The sequence below is a fragment of the Notamacropus eugenii genome, chromosome 7, assembly GCF_028372415.1.
Source record: "Notamacropus eugenii isolate mMacEug1 chromosome 7, mMacEug1.pri_v2, whole genome shotgun sequence".
NCBI lineage: Eukaryota > Metazoa > Chordata > Mammalia > Diprotodontia > Macropodidae > Notamacropus > Notamacropus eugenii.
In genome coordinates, this window is record NC_092878.1 from 58,825,095 (window position 1) to 58,849,748 (window position 24,654).

The window sequence follows — 24,654 nt, forward strand, 5'->3', positions numbered from 1 at the left end:
TTGTCTTCAGTAAAAATGTTCTGAGAGAAGAACATTACTAAATACACAGCTGTGATCAATCATTTTGTACCTTAGCATGAGTTCTTGAGTGTGGCTTTTGATAAGGAGGAGGGTAGAGAGAAGTCTGTGTAACTGAGGTACCTGAGGGGTGCTAAGTGTCACTAAGAGAGGAAAGGGGCTGGGCATATCAGAGGTGACTTTGTCTAGGGTTAACCCTGGCCATGTTCTGTAACTAAATGTTAAATACTAGAGTAAGTTATGTAAGTACTAATTTAGGCTTATAAGTTTCAAAAGTTAAATTCTGGTTTTTAACAATCTCCAGTGATTTTCATTCCATGTTGTCAAAGTGGATTATTAAACTTCCCATAGGACACATGTAGCACCTCTCCTAGTACCTTAGAACTTCTCTGTGACAGAACTTATTATAGTCTACACTTAGATATGGGGTGGGTTCATTTTGTCTTGTTTAGGTTATAAGTTTCTTATAGTATGTTGTTTATAGCTTGGTCTCATCCAGGGGTTTTATAGTTGGTGTTCTTATGAGTCTCCAATGATTTTCTACACATACACACACACCATGTTTATTATCACATCCTAGTCTAAACAATTTAAACAGATCATTGCTGTTGCATGCTTGATGTTGCATGCTTGTAATCCCTGCTACTGTGGTGTCTGAGACTAGTGGAGTGCTTGAGATCAGCCTGCAGTGGGGATAAAATCAGCAGTATCCAACATCAATAGGGTCAAGCCTCAAGGGGAGCCACTGAGCTGCCTAAGTGGGGGTGAACTGGCCAAGGTTTGTAACGCAGCAGATCACAGCTTCGTTATCTGTTAGTAATGGAATTAGACCTCTGAAAGGCTACTAAACTTCCAGTCTGGGTAAGACCTAGTTTAAAAAAAATCATTGTTACCATTTTTCAGAGGTATATCATAATTTGTGTTTTCCCTCCTCCATGTTCTCTGTTTTCAAAGAAAAAGAAAATGAAGTTTGCATCTCAGCATAGGAATCTCTAGCTTTACAAAGCTGGACATACAGTTTCTTCCCCAAAACTACTCAGACACATTATATTTGAATTTAAACATAAATTCCATATAATTCATTCTTTAGAATTGTAGGAAAAGTTGGAATAACTGATACTCTGGCATTGGTTCTACAAATTCACGTATAATACTTAATGAGAAACAGTAGTGCATAGTAGATGGAGAACTAGATAGCCCCAGGTACTGTTCTTGCCTTTACCACATTTTGGCTTTGTGACCATTGGCAAGTCAGTGAACCTCTCAATCCCCCAGGTAACCTGTCTAAGATTATATGTTATATGTGAATTGCTGATCTCTACCAGGAATTAATCACACCAATGAAATCATAGCTCTACATTAAAAAAAAAAATCTAATAATAATAGCATCATATTTTAAAAATGCTCTTAGGGTTTATAAAATTTTTTCCCTACCCTTTAAGATAATAATACAAATATTATCCCCATTTGATGGTTAGTAAACTGAATCTCAGCCCATGGTCATGAAGTCAGTGTCAGAACCAGGTCTTGTAATTCTAAGTCCACTTATTTGTTTGCATGTTGTCTCTCCCATTAGATTGTGAGCTTCTTGAGAACAGGAACTGTCCTTTGCTTCTAAATAGTTGATACTTAATAAAGCTTATTGACTGACTTTGCAGTCTGTCTTCTTACTAATAGGGTCGGACTATCTGTGGAAACAATCATAGATAAGACCAACTCATTGTGTGACTGTCGGCAAGTCATTTTACTTCCTTGCCTCACTTACCTCATTTATAAGATGAGGTAGTTGGACTAGATGATTTCTGAATTCTCAGCTACCATTAAATCCTATGTAAATTAATCAGTCAACAATAATTAAACACCTACTATGTGGCAGGCATTATGCTAAGTGCTAGGGACACAAAAGGAGGCAAAAAGACAGTCCCAGGCCTCAAGAAGCTCACAATCTAATGGGGGGACAACATGCAAACAAATATCTCAAAGCAAGCTTTATATAGGATAAGTAGGAAATAATTAACTGTGGGAAGGTGCTAAAATTAAGAGGGGTTAGAAAAGGCTTCCAGTAGAAGATGAAATTTTATTTGGGACTTGAAGCCAGTGTACTGGATGAGAGTTTCGGGGTAGAGAAAAAGTAAAGAATCAAAAATAATCCAGAAAGGTTGAGCCTTAGACACATTGGAAGATGGCAGTGGCATCAGTAGAAATAGAGACATTAGAAAGAGGGGCAGGCTTTAGAGGGAAGATGATGACGTCAGTTTTGTACATGTTACATGAAGTGACAAGAACATCTAGGTGGAGATATCCAAGAAATGCCCTGGCAAGTATGATACTGGTACTTAGGTGAGAGATCTGAGTCATTGAATAGCATGATAATTATAAAGTCCTTAGCATAGAGCTTGGCACATAGTAAGCTGTATGTAACTATCTTCATAATAATGATAATAGAAATCATATAACTAGGTAGATGAGAGAATATGTAGAAAGAAAGAGATGTGGAGATGATAAAGGGGCTTTTTGCAGGTAGGAAAGAAAATGATTGGTTGAGGGGATATTAAGATTAAAGGAAGACTTTTTTTAGGGATAAGGGAGAGCTGAGTATATTTATAGGAAAAGGGAGGAGCTAGAAAGATTGAAGATGAATAATAGGATTTTCATAGTACTTTAAGGTTTTCAAAGTTTCAAAATTCCCAGTGTTTTACTGGGACCTCACACTGCTGTGGGGTAGATGTTATTATTTATTTATTATTCTTTTACAGATGAGGAAACTCAGGTTTAGAGAGGTTAAGTGACTAGCCCCAGGTTACCCAGCTAGTAAATATATGAAAGCAGGATTTGAACTCCAGTCTTTCTTGACTCCAGTCTAATATTTTGAAGGGATAATTGAAGGAACAGAAAACAAAGAGAACCAAAGGGTCTTCATGGAGTGGTTAGCTTTGATAGCAGATTGACCATGTCATCTTTTGAGAGGGGCTAGAAGTAGAGATTTGGAGGTGATATCAAGAATTTTTAAGATGTGAAAAGGAGTAGTTGAGGGAGCTAGATCTTTTTGATAGCTAAAAGGCAAAGTTTTCTGCTAAAAGGGAGAGATTGGTAGTTTGAAGAGAGGAGAAAAAGTTTGGAATTAGTTGTCCTTGATGTGATATGAAATTTAAGAGAAGAATACAAGTATTCTTCTACAATGCAATTACAAGTATTACTGTAGTAGTGGTACAGCTGAGATTAAAAACCTAAATTTGGATTGGACCTAATTGACTTGCTCTAGAAGTGTTTGGGAGTGGAAAGAGGAAAGGTAGATGATAGGCATTATTTGGGTATTACTTGGGGTAGGGAGAGGAGCAACAGAAGGACAAGGTAAAGAGGAATAAAAAGCAGTGTTAAAATTATTCATAATTTTGGTGAAGACTTTGGGAAGTGACAATAGGATAGGATTGATAAGCTTGGAGAAAATAGAGGGAATCTGAAGACTAGATGTTACATTAAGGTTGAAGATCAAGTTAGCAGGATGACAAGTTACAAGATTATATTATACAAAGGGGAATTTCCGACCTTAGTGTTGGAACTGTGTTAAATTGGAGGGTGAGGTCTAAAATGAGACTATCGGCATATACACAGATAAATAAACATGCTATAATTTGAAGGTAGGAGAACCAAAGGTCTGGAAAATGAGCATAGTGGTATGCCAGAAAGAATGTTGCATTTGGAGTTAGAGAATTTGGTTGACATTTTATCTCTACTACTTACTACCACTATGTTCGTGGGCAATTTACCCAACTTCACAGGGCCTCCATTTCCTTTTCTTTAAAATAAGGAAGTTGGTTTAGGTGCTCTTTATAGTTCCTTCCTACTCTAAATGCCCTGATCCCAAGTGGCAATGTGGGGAAGATACTAAGCCCAATGCCTGGTGTCATGAGTTAGGAAACATGAGAAAAGGATTGGTCAGCACCGGAGAGTTGGCAAGGGGCTGTCCAGTCCTCAGGATAAAAGGTAGGTTTTAGATAATGTGCTGTGAAAAAGAAAGTATATGAGTAAGAGATCAGGAATGAATCAGCATTTATTCATGATAACAAAGGGATTCTAAGGGATGATAGGCAGTGGACTACTGAGACCAGGGAGGGGCAAGATCCAACTCTTTAGGGATGTAGGTTTATGTAAGAGGATGGTGGAAAGCAATTTTGCCTAGGGAATTAGTTATGCTTGACAGACCAGGAAAATAGGAGCTTTGAGAAGCAAATTGTAGGTACTAGCTAGTTAAAACAGAATTAGTTAATGGAGAAATTTGTAGAATTAGTTAATCTGAAGGTTCTGATGAAAATGTTGGCATGATAATATTTCTTTAAATCCCAAATGAATTTATCTCAGCTTCATGACTTGTGTGAAGCAATTAGGTTCCCATAAGGGAATGACACAGAGATGGTGATGATCCTTAAAATATGATAGAGAATCAGTATTATTACTGTGCATTTGAGCTCATATTCCCATTGCATCTAAAGTCTATGTTTTTGTTAGTCCTTCAGAGTATAAGTATACTGGCAAGTCTCTAAAACATAATTGACTGAGAAAGAAAAAAACAACTTGTATGATTTTAGGTCTTATGAACTAACCCGGAAGGACCGACTGTACAAAAACATTATTCGAATGCAGCATACACATGGATTCAAGGCATTCCACATCCTCCCTCAGACCTTCCTCCTGCCAGCTGAGTATGCAGAATTCTGTAGTAAGTGACTGATTGAGAGTGTTGTGGTCCCCAACATTTGGGCCAAATTCACCCCAGGGATTATCCTAAACTGATAAAAAAAAAAGAAAAAGAAAAAAATTCAAAGAATTGTAGTTCTCTGGCAGAGAAATTGCAAGATTAACTTTAAAAACTTAATTAGCTTTATTTGAATTATGTACTATGTTAGTTTGCTTTGTACTTTCACAAGAGTGTCTGACCATACCACATTCATGCATGCCACTGTGTTTTGTTTGTCTTTAATGTCCATGTAAGGACACTCAAATTCACCCTTCTAGCTGCTACATACATATAAGCTTAACATCATATGCCATTTATCCTCTTTGCCACATGGAATACCTTTTCATGTCCTTCATTTATATGCCTTGGTGTCCAAGTACCACATGTCTTTTATCAATCTTTTTCTTTTATGTCTGCTGTGTTTTTATGTCATACATATCTGTGTAAATATAGGGTGACTGTATGATATGTGATCTGGTTATTTGTGTTCCACTTGCAGAGATGATTGTAAGACTAGGGAAGCTTCTGGTTTCCCTTTTCTTCCATACCTCTTCAATGTACGGTGCCAGACCTTTTCCTCTAGTACCCATCAAAACTGAAGATTTATAAATTTATTTTTTTTATGAACTTAATTATTAAGAAAGCACAAACATTCTAATATAAAGGCCAAAAAGAGGGTTTTATATGAAGTTTTGTTATGTATGGTTTATTTTAAAATATATATTAACTTTGACATTATCATAATAAAATTTCCCTGCTAAAATGAAGATTTGAAGGGCAAAAGAGAGATCAGATTTAAGATCTTGTGAAATTCTGCCTAGTCTAAGGCAAACCATCAGAGCTTTTAACATATTTTCCAGGAAATGAATATTTAGGGAAATAAAATTCGTAGAATTAATAGGCATAGCTTTTTCTATACCATGAACATTTGAAAGTACTTTTAGAACTGGAGGAAAATCCCACATGTTGTATTAAAATTATACAGCACCTAGCAGAGTACCTTTGCATATGGTAGGTACTCAACAATTATTTGTTAAATGAATAAGAAAGTCTTTTAGTCTAGAAGTTCCCAACCTATTTTTTGTCATGAACCCCTTTGACATTTTCATAAAGACTAGGGACTCTTTCTCAGAATAATGTTTTTTACATGCATGAGGTAAAACATGTAAGGTTACAAAGGAAACAAATTATATTGAAATACAGTTATCTGAATATTTAAGAAATCACAGGCCTCCAGGTTAAGAATCCCTATAGATAATCATAGATCTTACTGACAGAATTTTGAACTTCCAGGAGGGGTTTTAGGGACCTTCCATTTACAAAGAATGCAGTTCCATAAGTATTTATTATATAGTATGATCAAGTTGGATCATATTAATTGGGCATCTGGTTGTTTTTCAAGGATAGTATTAAAACTTGTTAAAAGTTTAGGTACTTATGCCTCCCAATGTAAGTCTCTGCTTTATTTCCTCCTAATGGTTTGTCTGACCAACCATTAGACTTTTTACTTGATAAGAATATTTCTCCAGCCTTTGTCCATGGCTAGTGAACAACCATTTTTTCCACTGACAGTAGCACTATAAAATCCTAGGGTCATGCTTAGATCCAGCTCTAGACGCTTAGGCCAGGGAGCAGTTGTTTTATTAGGGACATAAAGGCCAGGGCTAAACTTAACATCAATTCCTCCAAAATAATTTTTAGGAATTTTATATCTCTGATGTTTCTTGAAAACTGTAAACAAGTCATTTATAGTGGAACTCGCATATTTCTAAATTTGCTCTAACATATGAGGAAGAGGGAGGGTGGTGAGTAGAAAATAGGGTCAAATAGTAGAAGTTCTCTACCACTCCAAATGATGAAAATTGGTATATTCTGCTGCTGGTGGAAAAGTCTAAACTCATAAACCTTTGAAAAGATGTTTAACTCTGATAATGAGGGCAGGAGAGAGAAGATCTAGAATGGCTTCTTGTTGGAAGAAGGAAGGAGGTCAAAGGTAGATTGCATGGCAGGATACTGACTGAAGGTGGAGTGAAGCTGGGGTTATTTTGGGTAGTGGAGAAAAAGGAGAAAATTTGAAGGTCATAGGCTCATGTCTAAAGCTCATAAAGGAGATGTGTTGAAACTTGAACTGTGTGGAAAGTTCATTGTAACATATTGATGTGCCAGGCACTTAACAAATGTTGATTGGTTGATTGATATTGATATAGTGGTAAAAAGACATTAATTTATTCCTCAATAACTTTGTCTATTTGTTAGAAAAAAGGAGAATTTTCATGGGACTTAATAAAAAGTTGATATTGCCTTAGGCTTAATGGCACTGAAATGTATGATTTACTTCTGTGTTTATTTATATACAGATGAACACTATGCAACATTGCAGATTGATTCTGTGGAAACCTCATGCTAGGGCAGTTACAAAGGGCAGTTATTTCTTTAGTAACAGTGCTCTAAATGGGATGGCAAACAGTTGGATGCCTAGAGAAGTTTATATTGGGGTTCAAATCCTAGTGTGGATTCTCCTTATTATTTGAGCCTTGAACAATTGACTTGTCCTTTGTTTCATTACTTTTTGTGGGAGTTTGGTTATAACATATTTATAATATTTTTATGGCAGTGTTATGTAGGGGCATGATAGTATTCCTTCTTCACTTCCCATTCATTTGGAGAAGAAAATCAAGAAAAATTTATTCCTCACATAATGTCATATATCCCCCTTTTTTATTTTTTTCTTGCTTTGAAATGATAGTCATTGCTGCTTTTAGGGACTTCTTTCTGCATGGTAGAAGGTCAAATAAAGGCTTAAATTAAAGGAGCAGCTTCATAATGCTCTTGGCTGCGGTAATGGGTTGGGAGGTCTATTAATCTGTACCTGTCCTTTTGCTTCCTCTCTTTTTATGGAGTGGGATGCAAAAACATTTATTAAGAACTTATTATGTCAAGCACTGGGCTAAACACTGAAAATCGGGACAATCTCCAGTCTCAAGGATCTCATATTTAAGACTACATGTAATGGAGTGTTCACTTTCATGACAGGTAGAAAGGCCAACTTTCTTTTAGAAAAAGTACCAGGGCAGATGACAAGTTCCCTAGTGCCTTAGATAGCAATAGCAGGGTAGATGGACTGGTGGGAAGTTGGCAGTGGGGGAAATAGGAATGCATTAAGAGAGAAGATGATCAGTGACTCCTCTACTGTGACTTCTGGTGATACTGGTACATCCTTGGGCTGTTAGTAGACTGGGGTGAAGAAGGTGAAGGTTCCCTACTCCTTCCTTGGTGGCCAATGGTAGTACTGGTCCCAGTCATCGATCCTCTTTTGTCTGCCTCCCTTGGACTTAGCCATAGATCTCACTCCCCAAAGCATCTCTGAACCAACGAAAAAATCTCCTGGCATAGTATCTGAGGCTCTCAAATGCTCCCATGAAGAAGCTAGACCATGAATGATCATATTATAGACTCATATCTTCTAGTGAACTAACCCGTCATTCTCCCTCTCTCTCCACCCCCCCACTTATACTTACAGGGCAAGTATCAAGTACAACTACAGTATGCAGAATTGTGAAAGGGAAAATCCCAGGTTACTTACAAGGCTGCACCTTTTTCCCGTTTTCCTAAAGCTTATTTTAGTTCACAAATGCAAGTTACTTATAGAGTTCTTTCACTTTAAGAAAACATTTCACTTTTTAAGAGAACTTATTCAGTGAAGGAGTGAAATATTCATTGATCTAAATTCTAATGAACTTTCCCTATTTCTTAACTCTGATCAAGTTACTGGTCTTTAGTAAATGGTACAAGAATCTTGGACTGATGAAGACTACTGAAGATGGTGGCAGATTAAGGTGTAGTTGTTTGCATAGTTCTTTCCCTGTATTTTAGAATGAAAGTGTCAGGGGATGAGATAAGAGGTTATGCAAGTAAAATGAATCATTTTTAAGTTGGTTGAAAAAGAAGCATTCTCTTAGTCATGACTAACCTCCATTTAGAGACTTGAGAAATGTCCTTTACACCTGGATACCCTTTTGCTGAACATTCACAAACCTATAAACTTATTATCTATCTTTTCCCCTTGTAATGTTTTGAACAGATTCCTATTCAAAGGACCGGGGACCTTGGATAGTAAAACCTGTGGCCTCTTCCAGGGGACGTGGTGTCTACTTGATAAACAGTGTAAGTGGAAAGCAGATGGCAAACCTTTCTTCTTGCTCTAGGTCTTCATCTCTTCCTGACTTTCTGTCTTAGAGAAGAATATATTTGCTTTTCAATAGGAGCAGTTGCTTCTGAGATCAGCATTGCATATGTGTGTGTGTGTGTGTGTGTGTGTATGTATGTATGTATGTGTGTATAAATGTATATATTTGCATACATATATATTTATACATACACGCATACATCCTATATACATACATACATACATACATATATATTTATATACACACACATATATATGGATGTATAGATATAGATACAGATATGGGAGGAAGAGGGTTTTACTTCCACTCAGCTTATTGCCAGAGTTACATGCCTCCATTTCAGCAGGTGCTTTGAAGCTAAAAATCTGCTTGTTCAGTTTATGTGGTAGGCTCATGCCAACAGCTGCCTACTGGGAGGTCTGCTATCTTATTTTAGCATCTTGACATAGTGAAAACTTCAGCAACAATTGCGCATATGGTAGCATATGGTAGCTTTCATTACGTTCGAAGTCCTAGATGCCTGCCTTCAAGGTTATCATGGAGGATAACCCTGTTTACAAATATGGCAGTTTGGTTTTCTTTTATTTCTGTAAAAGACTTTGAAATCTGTGGTCTTTGCAAGATTTTCTGTTCATATTTCTGGGTTCTGCTCCAGAATTCAATTTTCATATGGATATAGAATATGTATATGAGAAGATATTTGTAAAATGCTTTATAAAGCTTTAAGCACTATATAAACCCTAGCTTCTATATCATCAGCATCATCAGCATCATCATCCTTAATATTATATGGAAACCTAACAGTGGTCTTTCAAATTGGAAAAAGTTCTAAATTCAAACTGATCTCAAAAATCTAATGCAAAATAAGACATCCCATAATCTTTCTTGCCCAGTAGATGTTAATATGATTCTATAATGATAATTTGTATAGAACAAGGTTATTTCACTTGAGAGATCTTTTAATCTAGGTCTTTATATATGTCATAAGGTCAAACTCGTATACCCTGTGTCTCTTTTTTCTCCTCTTTGGTTCAGATCTGACCTGGCATAGAGACTGCCTTCTTGAGAACTTTTCTTCTGGATAGATGCCAATGGCTTTAGCGTTGTTTGAATCTCCTAGAAGGCTTTAGTTTGGATCTAGTTCTAAGATGCCAGATTAAATTGCTTTTGAAAGTCAAGTATGATAAAAATTTGCTTTGCATTTTGTTAGGAGTCAAAAAGCACTGTTCCCAAATCATCTAGGATATTTTTATTTTCATGAGTTCTTTGCCACAGTGAAATATTTTTAAATCATCCTCGCAATGTATAGAAAAGTGAAATGGATGATGTAAGATGCATAATGATGCTCCCCATAACCCCTCTCTTTCTCTCCCCACCCCTTTTGTCCCCAGCCTCTCTCCATTGGTCTCCTTTTTTTCCTTCTTCTTCTCCTCCCTTTCCTTCTGTAAAGGAAGGTGCTACACTTGTAAAGAGTGCTACACTTTCTGGAAATATGGTGGACAAGATATTTAGGAACCTTCTTTTCTCCCCCAACTTTCCTCCCTCCTTGTTTTAGAGACCCCCTGCATGGAGCAAAATGCTTGGCAAGAACATTTATCTCCTTTCCTTCCCCCAAAGCTTTGGAATGATCCTCCTTCTCTTAGGTATTTGTTGTAGGTGCCAGACAAAAGCCTGAGAAGGTGCCAACAGGCACATAGTGTATGCATCTTGAGGAAAAATAATACACCCATTTCATCAAAACTCTGGCATTTTATTGTCTCTTTTACCTGTTACATGGATGTTTAAACCTTTTAGTTAATACTTTTTTCTCTACTTGTATACAGAATTCCTAATTTTCTGTTCTTTTCCTTACCTGGATCTTTTCCTGTGGAATATGTGACCTATTACCTAGTTGCATGAAGTAGCTCTTTCCCAGGCTGCTGCCTGGTTTCCTCTTAAATTTGAAGGAGTTAGTAGGAAGAGGGAGGAGAGTAAAATCCTGGATGAAAAGTTTGTAAGCAAGAGTTCATGTGAATATGTGAGAACCTATGGCAGAAGTAGATGGATTTGTAGGCAAAGGGACAAATGAAGCATCTTGTTTTGCCATTCCATTGAAGCAAGAGGGCCTCATAGTTAAAATCTCGTATGAGTCATAATTTGGATATTTCTAAAGTACCAACTTTTAAAATCTAACACATCTATTAGAATATAGGTAAAAATAGAAAAATAGACTGTTTTATAGTAGAAACCTAGAGTCCTAGACTCTTTTGGAAGCTTTTTAATTAATTTTCAAACATGGCTCTCTTCTGACTATATAAATTCATTAATGGGAAAAAACAGCTGACTCCTTTAGAAATTATAAGTTAAGTATCACAATTGTCCAAATCACTGTTTTTTATATTAGGGAAGATAAAACATTTTTAGGTAAAGTTATGAACATAAAAGTGAAATTTACCCATCTGTGTCTCATGACTGAGGTAATACAGTATTATTATTTTCCGCAAGATGTAAAGAGTTAGAAGAACCATTTAGTACCACAGCTGCCATCCGTACATTGTATTATTTGTAGATATAATTACATACAGTTTTATGTTTTGATCTTGTTTATATATCTCCTTGTGTGATTTTGTGTCTTTTCCCTATATATTTATTCTTTCTTCCATTCAGTGCTTTCTGAGAAGAGAGATAGTATCTTCAGATTCTTATGTAACACCACATGTAACTTTTGCTAAGCACATAACATGTATTTAGTGTACTCTATTGCTAAACATATTCTTTTTTGTGTTCATTTATCAGAAACCACAAGCTATTGTCTTTAAGTGTATATTACTTTGTACTGGGAATTAATTAATTCAATTAATATTAATTAGTTTAATGGGAGATCTGACTTGTGAGAAATCTGATCGAGAAAAGCCAAAGGGAATTAAGGAGCAATATTGGTGATTCATTAGATGGTGGTATGAATGCATGCTCGTCTCAGAGTCCCAGTGAGATCATAGGAGAATAGAGAAGATTTGTTGAGAGAGTTTTGTGTTGCTGACTTTATGAATACAAATAAGAAGTAAGAAAAAGAATTCTAGATCCCTTGAGGGAATGAACTCAGAAGATCCAAAAGAGGTACTTACATTAATATGAACTATTAATGTACCTTGTTATAGGTCACAAACATCACTTTTATAAGCAATGAGAATAAATTCCAAAGACTAATTTTGTGGATTGAGAGGAAACCAGAAGAAGGTTTCTCTTTTTGTTAAATATACTTTGATGGATGTGCGATTTCATTGATGTAGGTACCTCCATTCATGACCTCTTATCCTGTGCATCTTTTTGTCCCTGTCTTCCTGTAAATCTTGCCTGGGAGTCCACTTATTGTGCTGGAAAGCCTTTTTCTTTATTTTTAGACATCAAATATATATCAAAGGAGCATACAGGTGCTCCATAGAGTATAATTTACTCTTGAATAGCAGATTACTTTTTACAATTCTGTTTATACAACTCTCTAGCTGTATGGATCCCAACCACAACTTCTGTTATGTAATTGTGTGTTGTTAATGTATTGCAGTCTACTTGTGCCCATGCCTCTCCTTTGCCATTTGGGGTCAGTTAGCCTCAACTTAAATTCTTCAGAGAATCTTACCTCATGACTCAGACTCATACATCATCACTAGAAAAATATCTTTTAAAAAAATTTACTGACATCTTCTGTTTTTATACAATCCTCATTTTTAGAGAGATTTTGTCATCTTTTATAGCATACCGTAAAAAGGAAAGAGAGAACAAAGAAATAGTTTGGCAAAATAAGCAAACAAGTCAACTAAATACAACTAAATACAATGGTATATGCAATGACTCACATTCTTAAATCATCCAGATCTGCAAAAAAAAGGAAGGAGATGAATATTTTTCTCTCTTCTTTCATACCAAGCTTGGTCATTACAGTTACATGACATTTAGTTTTGCCTTTTTTGTTCTTTCCATCCAAATTGGTATAGCCATTCCGTATATTGTTTACCTGGTTCTGCTTACTTTACTTTGCATCAGTTCATTTAAGTCTTCCCATTGTTCTCCGAATCAGAAAAATATCTTTTTTTAAACAACAGTAGCCTTCTTTAGTTACAAGTCAACCTAATTTTGATTTTTATGCCTGTTTACTTTCGTTTTGTAGAGCTACTCTTGAAACTTAGATTTAAGATTTTGTTTTTCTTTAGTATAGGCCCTTTCCTTAATGCTGTAGTAAAGTCCCAATGTATAGTTTGTGGAGCTTCAGTTTTTTGCCAAGTTCAGTTTTCAAATTCCATCTTCTAGAGTCTTGACTTCTTGAAGGATTTGTAGATGAAGAAATTGGATCTAGTGGGAAGAAAGTTTGTTCAAACACAGCGTGATGGTCAGATTCTAAATTAACCTTTTACACTTTTGTGGACAGTTTATTGCTGTAGTTCCATTTGAGGAAACAGACTGCTTTAGACCTCGTAAAGATAGAGAATGTATCCTCATCTTTTTGTGCCCACTTTCAGCTATAATAATCTTTTCTTCTACTTTGTCTTTACCATTAATCCCATGTTGCTTATGTGTTCTTGTTTATTTTCTTAGTATTCAAATCTAGAGCTATTTGAAATGATGATATAATTCTAGAAATTATTAAATTAGACTGCTTTATAAATTAGCCAAAAATATATTAATTGCACCCAGGTTTTCTTAATGTATTATTTTTCCAATAGTTTTTACATGTGTATCATTTGTGTTGAAGAAATCACGTCTTCCTATTGGACAAATAACCTACATAAAGTCTGGGATATGGTTCATCTATACTTTGTATTTCTACCAGTGTCTTGCACAATGTTCTCTATTTAATATACTTTTAATAAACATTTATTGAATTGAATTAATTTGAATTGCGTTCAGAGTTGCCTCCTTGTTCTTAAAACTACTTTCTCTCTTTGATTGTCTCCCTGTCTCTTTCTCTCCTTCCTTCCCTCACATATGTGCATATAAATATGTGGACACATGCAAATGGATAAACAGATAGATAGATAAAACATCTATTAAGTACTTACTAGGAGCCAGGCAGGGCAGCTAAATGGATAGAGCACCAGAAGACCTGAGTTCAAATCCAGCCTCAGACACTTACTAGCTGTGTGGCCCTGGGCAAGTCACTTCATTCTTTTGGCCTCAGTTTCCTCATCTATAAAAGGAGCTGGAGAAGGGAATGGCAAACCACTCCAGCTTCTTTGCCAAGAAAACCTCAAATGGGGCCAGGAAGAGTTAGCCATGAATAGCACAACTGAATAACAACAATGTGAGCCAATCACTATGCTAAGCTCTGGGAGTACAGATAAAAACAAGACAGCCCCCGCCCTCAGGGAGTTTACTTCCACAAGGAAGTAGGGGAAGACAACACACAAAGGGGTTCTGAAAAGTGTTATGGAAGAGGTGCGTATACAGGGACATGGTGAAGAGATGGCCAGGAAATGGCATAGAGGCTGGGGCCCCTGGCAAGATAAGGCAGACATCTCCTGTATTAGAGCCAGGGGACTTAGGAGTAGAGCCCAAGATTTTTTCTCTCTGCTTCCTTTTCTTGGTCCTATTTAAGAGTTTTTCTCTTTCATCTATTTCCAAATGGTGCAGTTCCTTTCTGCATCTCATCATGTTAATACTTTGGAAGCTGAAAGAGCTTGAATGTGGATAGAACACTGGGCCCAGAGTCAGGAAGACCCAAGTTTAAATCTGGCCTCAGATGCTATTCACTGTGTGACCCCTAGGTAAGTCACTCTGCCTTTTTCCTCAACTGTAAAATGGGAATGATAACACTCCCCAGGGTTGTCATGAAGATCAGATGAGATGATAATTGTGAGGAGCTTAGCACAATGTAGCACATAGTAGGTACTTAATAAATGCTTGTTCCCTTTCCTTCTCCCCTCCTCCCCACCTTCTTTGCTTATTGAGGAGGGAGCTTTAATGAACTTTTTATGAAAATAAATTTGTTTACCATCTCACTGCTGAGTAACTCGTCAGACCATTCACTTCAGTTGTGTCTCAACCTTCCCATCTGTAAACTGTTTATAATTATATTGTCCCTATTTCTTTGATTCCATGGCCACAACCTTGATAGAATCCTCATCTCCTTCTATCTGTCACTTCAGTGTTGGCTGCCTAGGTTAGTTTCTATTCTAACTAATCTTATCCATAATCGTTAGAAAAATCTACTTCAGACCGTATTTTCATCATTATCATCACCGCAGTTCTTTAAAGTGATTTTGATACAGAATCTTATTTCATCCTCACAATAGTTCTGTGAAGTAGGTACTGTTATATCCAGCATATTTATAATTTCAAAAGAGGAAACTGATATTTAGATAGGAAAAGTGACTGGCTTTGGGTCATGCAGCTCATAAGTTTCAGTGGTAGTATGTGAACTTTGGTCTTTCTAACTTTGGGCACTATATTCTCTCTACAGTGTGCCACCGTAGTTTTCATAGTAGTTCTTTGTTCTTTCTGAAGCCACTCTAGCCAGTACAGTGGCTTCCTTCTACCTATCTTTTTAAAGTTTTTGAAATGATGAGGCAAATCACTCATCCTACGTAGGTCAATAACTTTTGCAACTTTATGTCTTAGAGAGTTGCCTGGGACACTCAAAGATTAAGTTACTTGGGGGTTGGGAACATAAAAAGTCAGTATGTATTAGAGTTCTCTCTCTACCTACCATATTCTCTTCTTTATCAGTATTATTGCACTTGGTGACCTCATCAGCTCCCATGAATTTAATTAAAACTCTTTAGTAGTATTATCTCATTTGATCTCTACAACTCTTTGAGGTAGATGCTATTGTTATTACTGTCTTACAGTTAAGGAAACTAAAGCAATAAGTGACTTGCCCAGCCAGAATCAGACAGCTATGAAGTGTTGGAAGTCTATAGTTGAACTCAAGTGTTCCTTACTCCAGGCCCAGCACTCCATCCACTACACCATCTAGTTGCCTCTTTGGGATATATAGGATGTGAAAGTTATCCTGTAGAGTAAATTTATGTTTTGATTGTTATTGGGCAGTGACAGAGCTCATGGAAAAGACATGGGTGGGTTAAAAGAAGACTGGAGCAGTATGTAAAGTTTTAAAAATCTCTTTCTCAATAGGTCAGGAGCATTGCTTCATATTATGTATTAGGACATTTCAGCACTTCTGTCCTCTCAATTCTTTCTCTCTACTCTATAGCCAAACCAAATTTCCCTGGAAGAAAACATCCTGGTCTCTCGTTATATCAACAATCCCCTGCTCATAGATGGTAAGTTGTGATTATGTCTTTCTCTATATTGGGCTAGATATTGCTACACAGTTCTTAAGGTCAGGTCTTGGTGACTTGAAAAATTTCATGGTCTTCTAAAGAAGAAATCCTCCCTGACGTAATCTTAGATTACAAAATCCAGTTTGTTCACAAGGGATGGGGATAAGGAGGGAGAATTATCTTTTCCATGCTCTACATATTTCGTTTAGTTTTTTACAGTATGTAATTGGAATTATTTTTTACTGAAAAGTCAACATTTCTTCTAGATTTCAAATTTGATGTACGTCTCTATGTGCTTGTGACATCCTATGATCCTCTTGTCATTTATCTCTATGAAGAGGGGCTTGCTAGGTAAGAAATTTCTTCAGTGATTCTATATTCTGTTCTATTCAGTGATCAGTTAGCTCCATACTGTTCCTTTTTATTATATTGTTCAGCTTATTAAGATTTAATGAACCCAATTTGTTTCACATAGAAAGTGGCCTCATTACATTTCATATACATATACACATATATGTAGACACATTTCTTAGCAGTGATCCAGATTCATTCAATAGTTTCAAATATTGGTAGTTGGAATGAACTACCTAATGAATTAATAATGAGCTAACTAATGAATCAAGACATATAGTGTCTAGAGTGGTATGTTCAACTACAAACAAGACCCTCACTATTAAATGTCATTAGCATTGTTTCTTATATTCCTTTCTCTAATCTTGTTCCACTGATCTTTTTATTGTTAACCACTACCAGATGACTTTGATAATTTCTGCTTTATAATATAGTTTAAGATCCGGAAGGGCCATTGCCCCTTCATTCCTACTATTTTTCATTGTTTTCCTTGATATGCTAGATGTTTTTGCCTTTAAAAATAAATTTTGTTATTATTTTATGAAATTCTGTAAAGTTTTTGTTTGATAATTTGATTGGCACAGCACTAGTAATGTTGATTAACTTTGGTAGTATTTTTCATTTTTATTGTATTGGGATGGCCCAGCCATAAGAACTGACTTTCCCCCAGCTATTTAAGTTATTCTTTATTTCTTTAAGAAGTACTTTTTAGAACTTCCGGGAGCCAAAATGGCAGAGTGATCGGTACATGCTCTCTCCCCCTCCCCTTGTTGACCTTGAAAGGACCATAAAATGTCTCCCCAGAAAAGTCCTGGAACAGTGAGATTAGCAGAAGGGGCAAACATTCTCTTAGCATGTGAGGCTAGGAAAATAGCTAAGGAGGGTCCCTCTTGCTGTGACGGAAGGGGACCAATGCAGCACTGGAGCTGTCTCAGACATCCCCACCTCAGCAAACTGGGAGGAGATCCAGAGCCCCAGGGGAGTGGAGCCCCACAACCATCAACACCAGGACCCCAGGTGTCCTCAGCACCCCAGGGAAATCCGGGAGACACTAGAGCAGCCAGAATCACTAACCATTGAGCTTGCCTATGCTCCGACTTATCAGAGGAGACATCCTGTTGCCAGACCACTCCTCCCTGACACTTAACAAACTAGCTCTGGGGTAAATCTGGGGAAACACAAAAAGACCTCTTCTGGCTTCTGCTTTATCACACTATCCAGCTCAGCACCAGGTAAGCTGCAGTACTTCAGCTTTTAGCTGGAAGAATCAGAGGCCACAACACACAAAACCTCAAGTTCAAGGCACAAGAACTGTGGCCCTGGAAGCAGAGATCTACTTTAAAAGCCAGGAAAAGGGTGACTATGATCATCATGAGTAAGAAGCAAAACAGGAAAGAAAAGACCATAGAACTTTTCTATGGGGACAAGGAACAAAACATGAATACCAAAGAGGTCAGCCTTGAGACTGTACTCCCATCTGAAACTTCAGAAGGGACTATGAACTGGTTGTAAGCACAAGGAACACTCTTGGAAGAGCTGAAGAAGGATTTTAAAAGCCAAATTAGAGAAATAGAAGAAAAACCAGCCAATGATTTTAAAAGTATGAAAAAAGAATTCACTGAAGAGAACAGCTCCTTAAAAAGAAAAATTGGACAAATGGAAAAGAAAGCACAAAACCTAACTGGGAAAATTGAACAGATGGAAAAGTAAGCACAAAACCCAACTGGGAAAATTGGACAAATGGAAAAGGAAGTACAAAAACTAACTGGAGAAAATAACTCCTTAAAAGGAATAATTGGACAGATGGAAAAGGAGATGCAAAAGTTAACTGAAGAAAACAATTTGATAACAATTAGAATTGGGCAAGTAGAAGCTAATGACTCTATGAGACATCAAGAATCAGTCAAACAAAATCTAAAGAATGAAAAGATTGAAGAAAATGTAGAATATCTAATTGGAAAAACAACTGACCTAGAAAATAGATCCAAGAGAGAAAATCTAAGAATTATTGACCTACCAGAAAGCCACCATGAAAAAAAGAGTCTGGACATATCTTCCAAGAAATCATCAAGGAAAACTGCCCAGAAGTGCTAGATCCAGAGGGCGAAATAGTCATCAAAAGAATCCACCGTTCACCTCCTGAAAGGGATCCTAAACTAAAAACACCAAGGAATATCGTTGCCAAATTCCAGAGCTATCTAGTGAAGGAGAAAATACTACAGGCAGCCAGAAAGAAGCCATTCAGATATCGAGGAGTTACTGTCAGGATCACACAGGACCTTGCAGCTTCTACATTAAAAGATCAAAGGGATTGGAATATGATATTCTGTAAGGCAAAGGAGCTGGGACTACAATCAAGGATCAATTACCCAGCAAAGTTGAGCATAATATTTCAGGCAAGAAGATGGACATTCAATGAAATGAGGGATTTCCAGACCTTCCTGATGAAAAGTCCAGAACGCAATAGAAAGCTCAATCTCCAAATGTAGGTCTCATGAGAGGTATAAAAAGGTAAACAGGAAAAAAACCCAAAACTTGTTACTCAATATGGGCAAACTGTTTACATCCCTATAAGGGAAGATGATACTTGTTAATCTTGAGAATTGTATATTTAATATGAAATATAAAAGGAATATACATAGATACAGGGAGCGAGTATTAAGTAAATGATGTGGTGATAAAAATGTGATTTAAGGGTTTAAAGGGATTGTAACAGGAGATGTGAAAGGGAGGAGCAGAAAATGATAAATTACATCACGGGAAGAGGCACAAAATTATATTACAGTAGAGGGAAAGAGGGAAGAGAGATGAGTGTTGTTTGATATTTACTCTCATCTGATTTGATTCAAGGAAGGAGCAACAAACTTAAGTATAGAAATCTAACTAGCTTCATATGCAGTAGGAGGGGAAGGAGGAAAGAAAAGGGAGGGGAGGCTAAAAGGGAAGGAAGAAGTAGTAAGAGTAAAGGGGAGTAAAAGGGAAGGGGGCTGAGAGAAGGAAGGGAAGATTGTGGGAGGTGGTGGTCAAAAATTAAAACTCTATTGTGGAGGGAAGGGAGAAGGGAGAACTAAAAGCACAAATGGGGCAGGGGAAGAGGATGGAGGGAAAGACACAGATAGTAATCAGAACTGTGAATGTGAATGGGATGAACTGTCCCATAAAATGGAGATGGACAGCAGAATGGATTAAAAGCCATAATCCAACAATATGTTGTTTAAAAGAAACACATTTGAAATGGGGGAAGGCTCACAGGGTAAAGGTAAAAGGTTGGAGCAGAATATATTGTGCTTTGTCTAATGTAAAAAAAGCTGGGGTAGCAATCCTAATCTCAGACAAAGCAAAAAGCAGAAATGGATCTAATCAAAAGAGATAAAGAAGGAAACTATATCCTGCTAAAAGGCACCATAGACAGTGAAGCAATATCATTACTAAATATATATGCTCCAAGTGGTATAGCATCCAAATTCTTTTTTTTTTCTTTTTGCATCTTTCATTTATTTATTTTCATTTTTCATTTTTAACACAGTTCATATCACATAAAACAATTCCAACTTTTGGTCAGGTTATACTTCTCTTAAAGCATTTACAATACAGACCATATACAAATTTTTTTTTTTAACATTAGCCAACTGAGACACAAATAATAACTGTATGCTGACTTCACCTGATTGTTTCCACACTATTGCTAAGAATTAAAGGACCCTGACTTATTGTTGTTGCTCTAAAGTGCTAAGCCTAATAGCTTAATTTTAGACTTAACCTCACATGTTCCCCTATCAACAATCTATAATTTAACAAATCTGGTATTAAGCTTACAAACCTTTTGATTATAGGAAATTGCCACTAAAAGTAGGCACATTGCAGGGAACCAGTATCTCCCCAACTAACTGTCAATTTCAGGCAGGAGTAGATTGCCAGCTTGCATTCAGTCAGGCTTAAAGTCTGCCAGGTGTCAGTGGGGAAATTGAGTCAGGAGAATCCTACCTCAGCCCAGGCTGAACAGCTACTTTCCCATGAGATTACCTTTTGCAGTTCATACCAGCATCTCACAGACTTACTGGCATCATGGATTACACGCTCAGTCCACTTTTCTTGCTATCCATACCTGGAGTTAGACTCAGAAGAAAAGTCAGTTAATAGTCCCATAGAATCTTAAAATAGCAAGTTCCAATAACCAGGTTTCAGATATGACTATAATTTCACATTGACTAAGGAACATCTTTTGAGGCAAGTCTTAAGTGGCTTACGTGCCTTTCTATACATGTTCTAGTTCCTGATTAAATAACAATCATAAAATCAAACTTACCGTTAAAACCTTAACTTTTCTGTCAATGCCAAATTTTACCTGAGGTTACCTGCCTCTAGGAAACTTAGACTAAAATTCTTTTCCCCAAACTAAAGATGGCTCTGATTTAGTCTCAGTTAGGGTTAGGGCTTAGGGTTAGGGTTAGGGTTACTAACTGCATTTACATCACTTTGTAATACGTTCAGTTTTTCTCCTCATCTGATTTTTCTCCCCCACCCCCAAATAACTTGCATTCTGATTACCCCTTCCTTCAGTGTACCCTCCCTTCTATCACACCCCATCCTTCCCTTATCCCCATCGTCTCTCTTTTCTTGTAGGGCAAGATAAATTTTATACCCTATTACCTGTGTTTCTTATTTCCTGGTTATATGCAATAATAATTCTCAACATTTGTTTCTAATACTTTGAATTCCAACTTCTCTCCCTCCCTGCCCATCCCCACTGTGAAGGCAAGCAATTCGATATGGACTAAATATGTGTCATTTTGCAAAAGACTTCCATAATAATCATGTTGTGTAATACTAACTATATTGCTCTCTATCCTACTCTATCCCCTCGTGTTTTTTTTATTCCTTCATTTGACCATGTCCCTTCCCAAAAGTGTTTGTTTTTAGTTACTCCCTTCTCCCATTTGCGTACCCTTCTATCATTCCCCTCATCCCACTTGTTGCCTCCTCCCCTACTTTCCTGTACTGCAAGATAGATTTTCAAACCAAATTTAGTGAGCTTGTTATTCCCTCCTTAAGCCATACGTGGAGAGAGTAGTTTCACTTTTCCTCTCTCCCCTTCTCCCTTTTTTCCTCCATTGAACAAGATTTTTCTTATCTCTTTTATGAGTTATAGCCTACCCCATTCCATTTCTCCCTTTCTCCTCCCAGTATTTTCCTTCCTCCCCCCTTAATTTTTATTTGATTTATTTATTTTTTTGTGGATGTCATCTCTTCTGATTCAACACAACCTGTACTCTCTGTCTATATGTGTGTGTGTGTGTGTGTGTGTGTGTGTGTGTGTGTATGTACGTGTATGTACAATCCCTCCACCTACCCAAATACTGAGAAAAGTCTCAAGAGTTACGAATATTTTCTAAGCCAGTACCAACTGGTTTTGATAATTGCTGCTTTATAGTATAATTTGAGATCTGGTAGAGCTAGGTCACCTAAAATAATTTACTTATTCAGTGCCATACCAATCAAACTAGCAGATAATTATTTTCTAGAGCTCAAAAAAATAATATCAAAATTCATCTGGAAGGACAAAAGGTCCAGAATATCAAGGCAGCTAATGGAAAGAAATGCTAGGGAAGGTGACCTAGCTCTACCAGAAACAGAAGGGTAGACCAGTGAAATAGGTTAAGTACTCAAGACACAATAGTCAATAAATATAGCAATCTACTGTTTGATAAACCCAAGGACCCCAGCTTCTGGGATAAGAACTCACTGTTTGACAAAAATTGCTGGGAAAACTGGATAACAGTATGGTGGAAACTAGGCATAGACCAATGCCTGACACCATGCACAAGAATAAATTCCAAATGGATGCATGATCTAGGTATAAAGATTGATACTGTAAGCAAATTAGTGGAGCAAGGGATAGTGTATTTATCAGATTTATGGAGAAAGGAAGAATTTTTGACTAAAGAGATAGAGAACATTATGAAGTACAAAATGAATAATTTTGATTACATTAAATTGAAAAGTTTTTCTACAGCCAAACCCAATGCAACCAAGATTAGGAGGGAAGCACAAAACTAGGAAAGAATTTTTGTAACTAGTGTCTGTGATAAAGGCCTCATTTCTAAAATATATAGAGAACTGAGTTAAATGTACAAGAATACAAATCATTCCCCAATTGATAAATCGTCAAAGCATATGAACAGGCAGTTTTCAGAGGAAGAAATTAAAAGTTATCTATAGTCATATGAAAAAATGATCTAAATCACTGTTGCTTAGAGATGCAAATCAAAACATCTCTGAGATACCACATCAAACCTATCAGATTGGCTAACATGACAAAACAGGAAGATGATGAATGTTGGAGAAGATGTAGGAGAGTTGGAACACTAATTCATGTTGGTGGAGCTGTGAGTTGATCCACCCATTCTGGAGAGCAATTTAAAACTGTATCCAAAGGGCTACAAAAATGTGCATACCCTTTGACCCAGCAATACTGCTTCTAGGACTGTATCCCCAAGAGATCATAAAAATGGGAAAGGGTCCCACGTGTAGAAAAATATTTAAAGGAGCTCTCTTTGTTGTGACCAAAAACTGGAAATCAAAGGGATGCCCATCAATTGGGGAATGGCTGAATAAATTGTGGTATATGGAGGCCTGAAAAGGCTTATAAGAACTGATGCTACATGAAAGGAGCTGAACTAGAACTTTGTACACAGCAACAACCACAGTGTGCGAGGAATTTTTCTGGTAGACTTAGAACTTCATTGCAATGCAAGGACTTAAAAAATTCCCAGTGGTTTCTTAAGGCAAAATGCCTTCCACATCTGAAGATAGAACTATGGAATTGAATGAAGCAGATCATTTTCTTTTGTATTATGTTTCGGTTTGTTTTATGATTTCTCCCATTCATTTTATTTCTTTTATGCAACATGACTGAGGTGAAAATGTATTTAATAGGAATGTATGTGTAAAACCTATATAAAATTGTATGCCATCTCTGGAAGGGGGGAAGGAGGGGGAAAGTCTAAGATATATGGAAGTGATTGTAGTACCCTGAAAACATATAAAACAATAAAAATAAATAAATAAAAACAAAGAGCAGGCTCAGACTTGAAGCACTGGAAGATACAGGGAATCAAAAAGAAGAAGCTATAGGGAGAAGAAAAACTAAAGAAAGATAAGAAAGAAGACAAACAAGTTGAGCACACATGGAGGGAAAAGAAACCAGGGACATCAGACAGAGGAGCCTACTAGACAAGCTACTCCTAGAAGCATTAACTGACTCTTCAAAAACTTTGCTGGGAGCCTGATGATTGGAAGAGAGGCATTGCTTTGTTAATTTGCTGGAGTTTTCTCCAGCATGGTCTGTTGAAAAAAGTCTTCTGCTGCAATTCTGATTATAGGAAAGCTAAATCTTGCTGCTATAAACAAGGCATACATTTGCTCTCTAGCACCTAAGAGATGGGAAATGTCTGAAAGATGCCTGGTTGTTCTCTCCTGCTTTCTTTGAGCAGAAGCAGCATAGCAACAATTTTACTATGAGATGCATTTATTGGAGAAGAGGATTTGTTTTACTAGAAGCTAACTGGAGAAAGCAGAATCCTGTGTAATGTGAACAACTAGGTGGAGTTGTTCACGTTTCCAGGAGAGCCTACATGACCTGCTTTATAGTTCTGCAGCTTAAGTGGACTGTTTGCCACTGTATAAGCAAAAGAATAATTTTTGTCGTTGTTGTTGAAAGAGATTAAGACTTTCTCAGTACTCTGTTTTGTGTGACTGTGAAGTAAAAGATCTTGTCATTGCTTCACTGGCTTGAGAGTGGAAGAGGAGTAGCTTTGTCCAGTAAGAGAGTGAAGAAAAAGGAGAGCAGCTAACAGAAAAGCGTTTTCATGTGGTTCAGTTTATTTTCAATGAGACCAAAAATACTAAGGCTTGCAGTCCAGAGATGTGTACTGTCCCAAGTGCATTTAAATTTTTTTTTTCCTACTCATGCATTTCCCTTTCAGGTTTCTATAAATGTGAAACAGTTCTCCCCCAGAAACCCTGTATATATTGGTGGTGGAGTGTGGTCTAGATTTATTAGTAAAATGTGATACTATGATGATTTTTGCTTTTGTCATCTGTGATT

General features: G+C 36.9%; 1 protein-coding gene across 19 annotated transcripts in view; it reads left to right on the forward strand.

Moving 5' to 3' along the window:
• Nucleotides 1-24,654, forward strand: part of TTLL5 (tubulin tyrosine ligase like 5) — a 387,986-nt gene that overhangs the window by 27,514 nt on the left and 335,818 nt on the right. For 18 of the 19 annotated variants that reach the window (XR_011970265.1, XM_072623519.1, XM_072623508.1 and 15 more), the window contains exons 6-9: nucleotides 4,605-4,735; nucleotides 8,835-8,917; nucleotides 16,127-16,196; nucleotides 16,463-16,547. Coding sequence is in view for 17 of the 19 variants with exons in the window: in XM_072623519.1 (XP_072479620.1) it covers nucleotides 4,605-4,735; nucleotides 8,835-8,917; nucleotides 16,127-16,196; nucleotides 16,463-16,547 (369 nt within the window). In the remaining 2 variants the exon portion in view is untranslated. Of the gene's footprint in view, nucleotides 1-4,604; nucleotides 4,736-8,834; nucleotides 8,918-16,126; nucleotides 16,197-16,462; nucleotides 16,548-24,654 lie in introns of those variants that run through there. The other variant, XM_072623518.1, reaches the window with a different exon arrangement.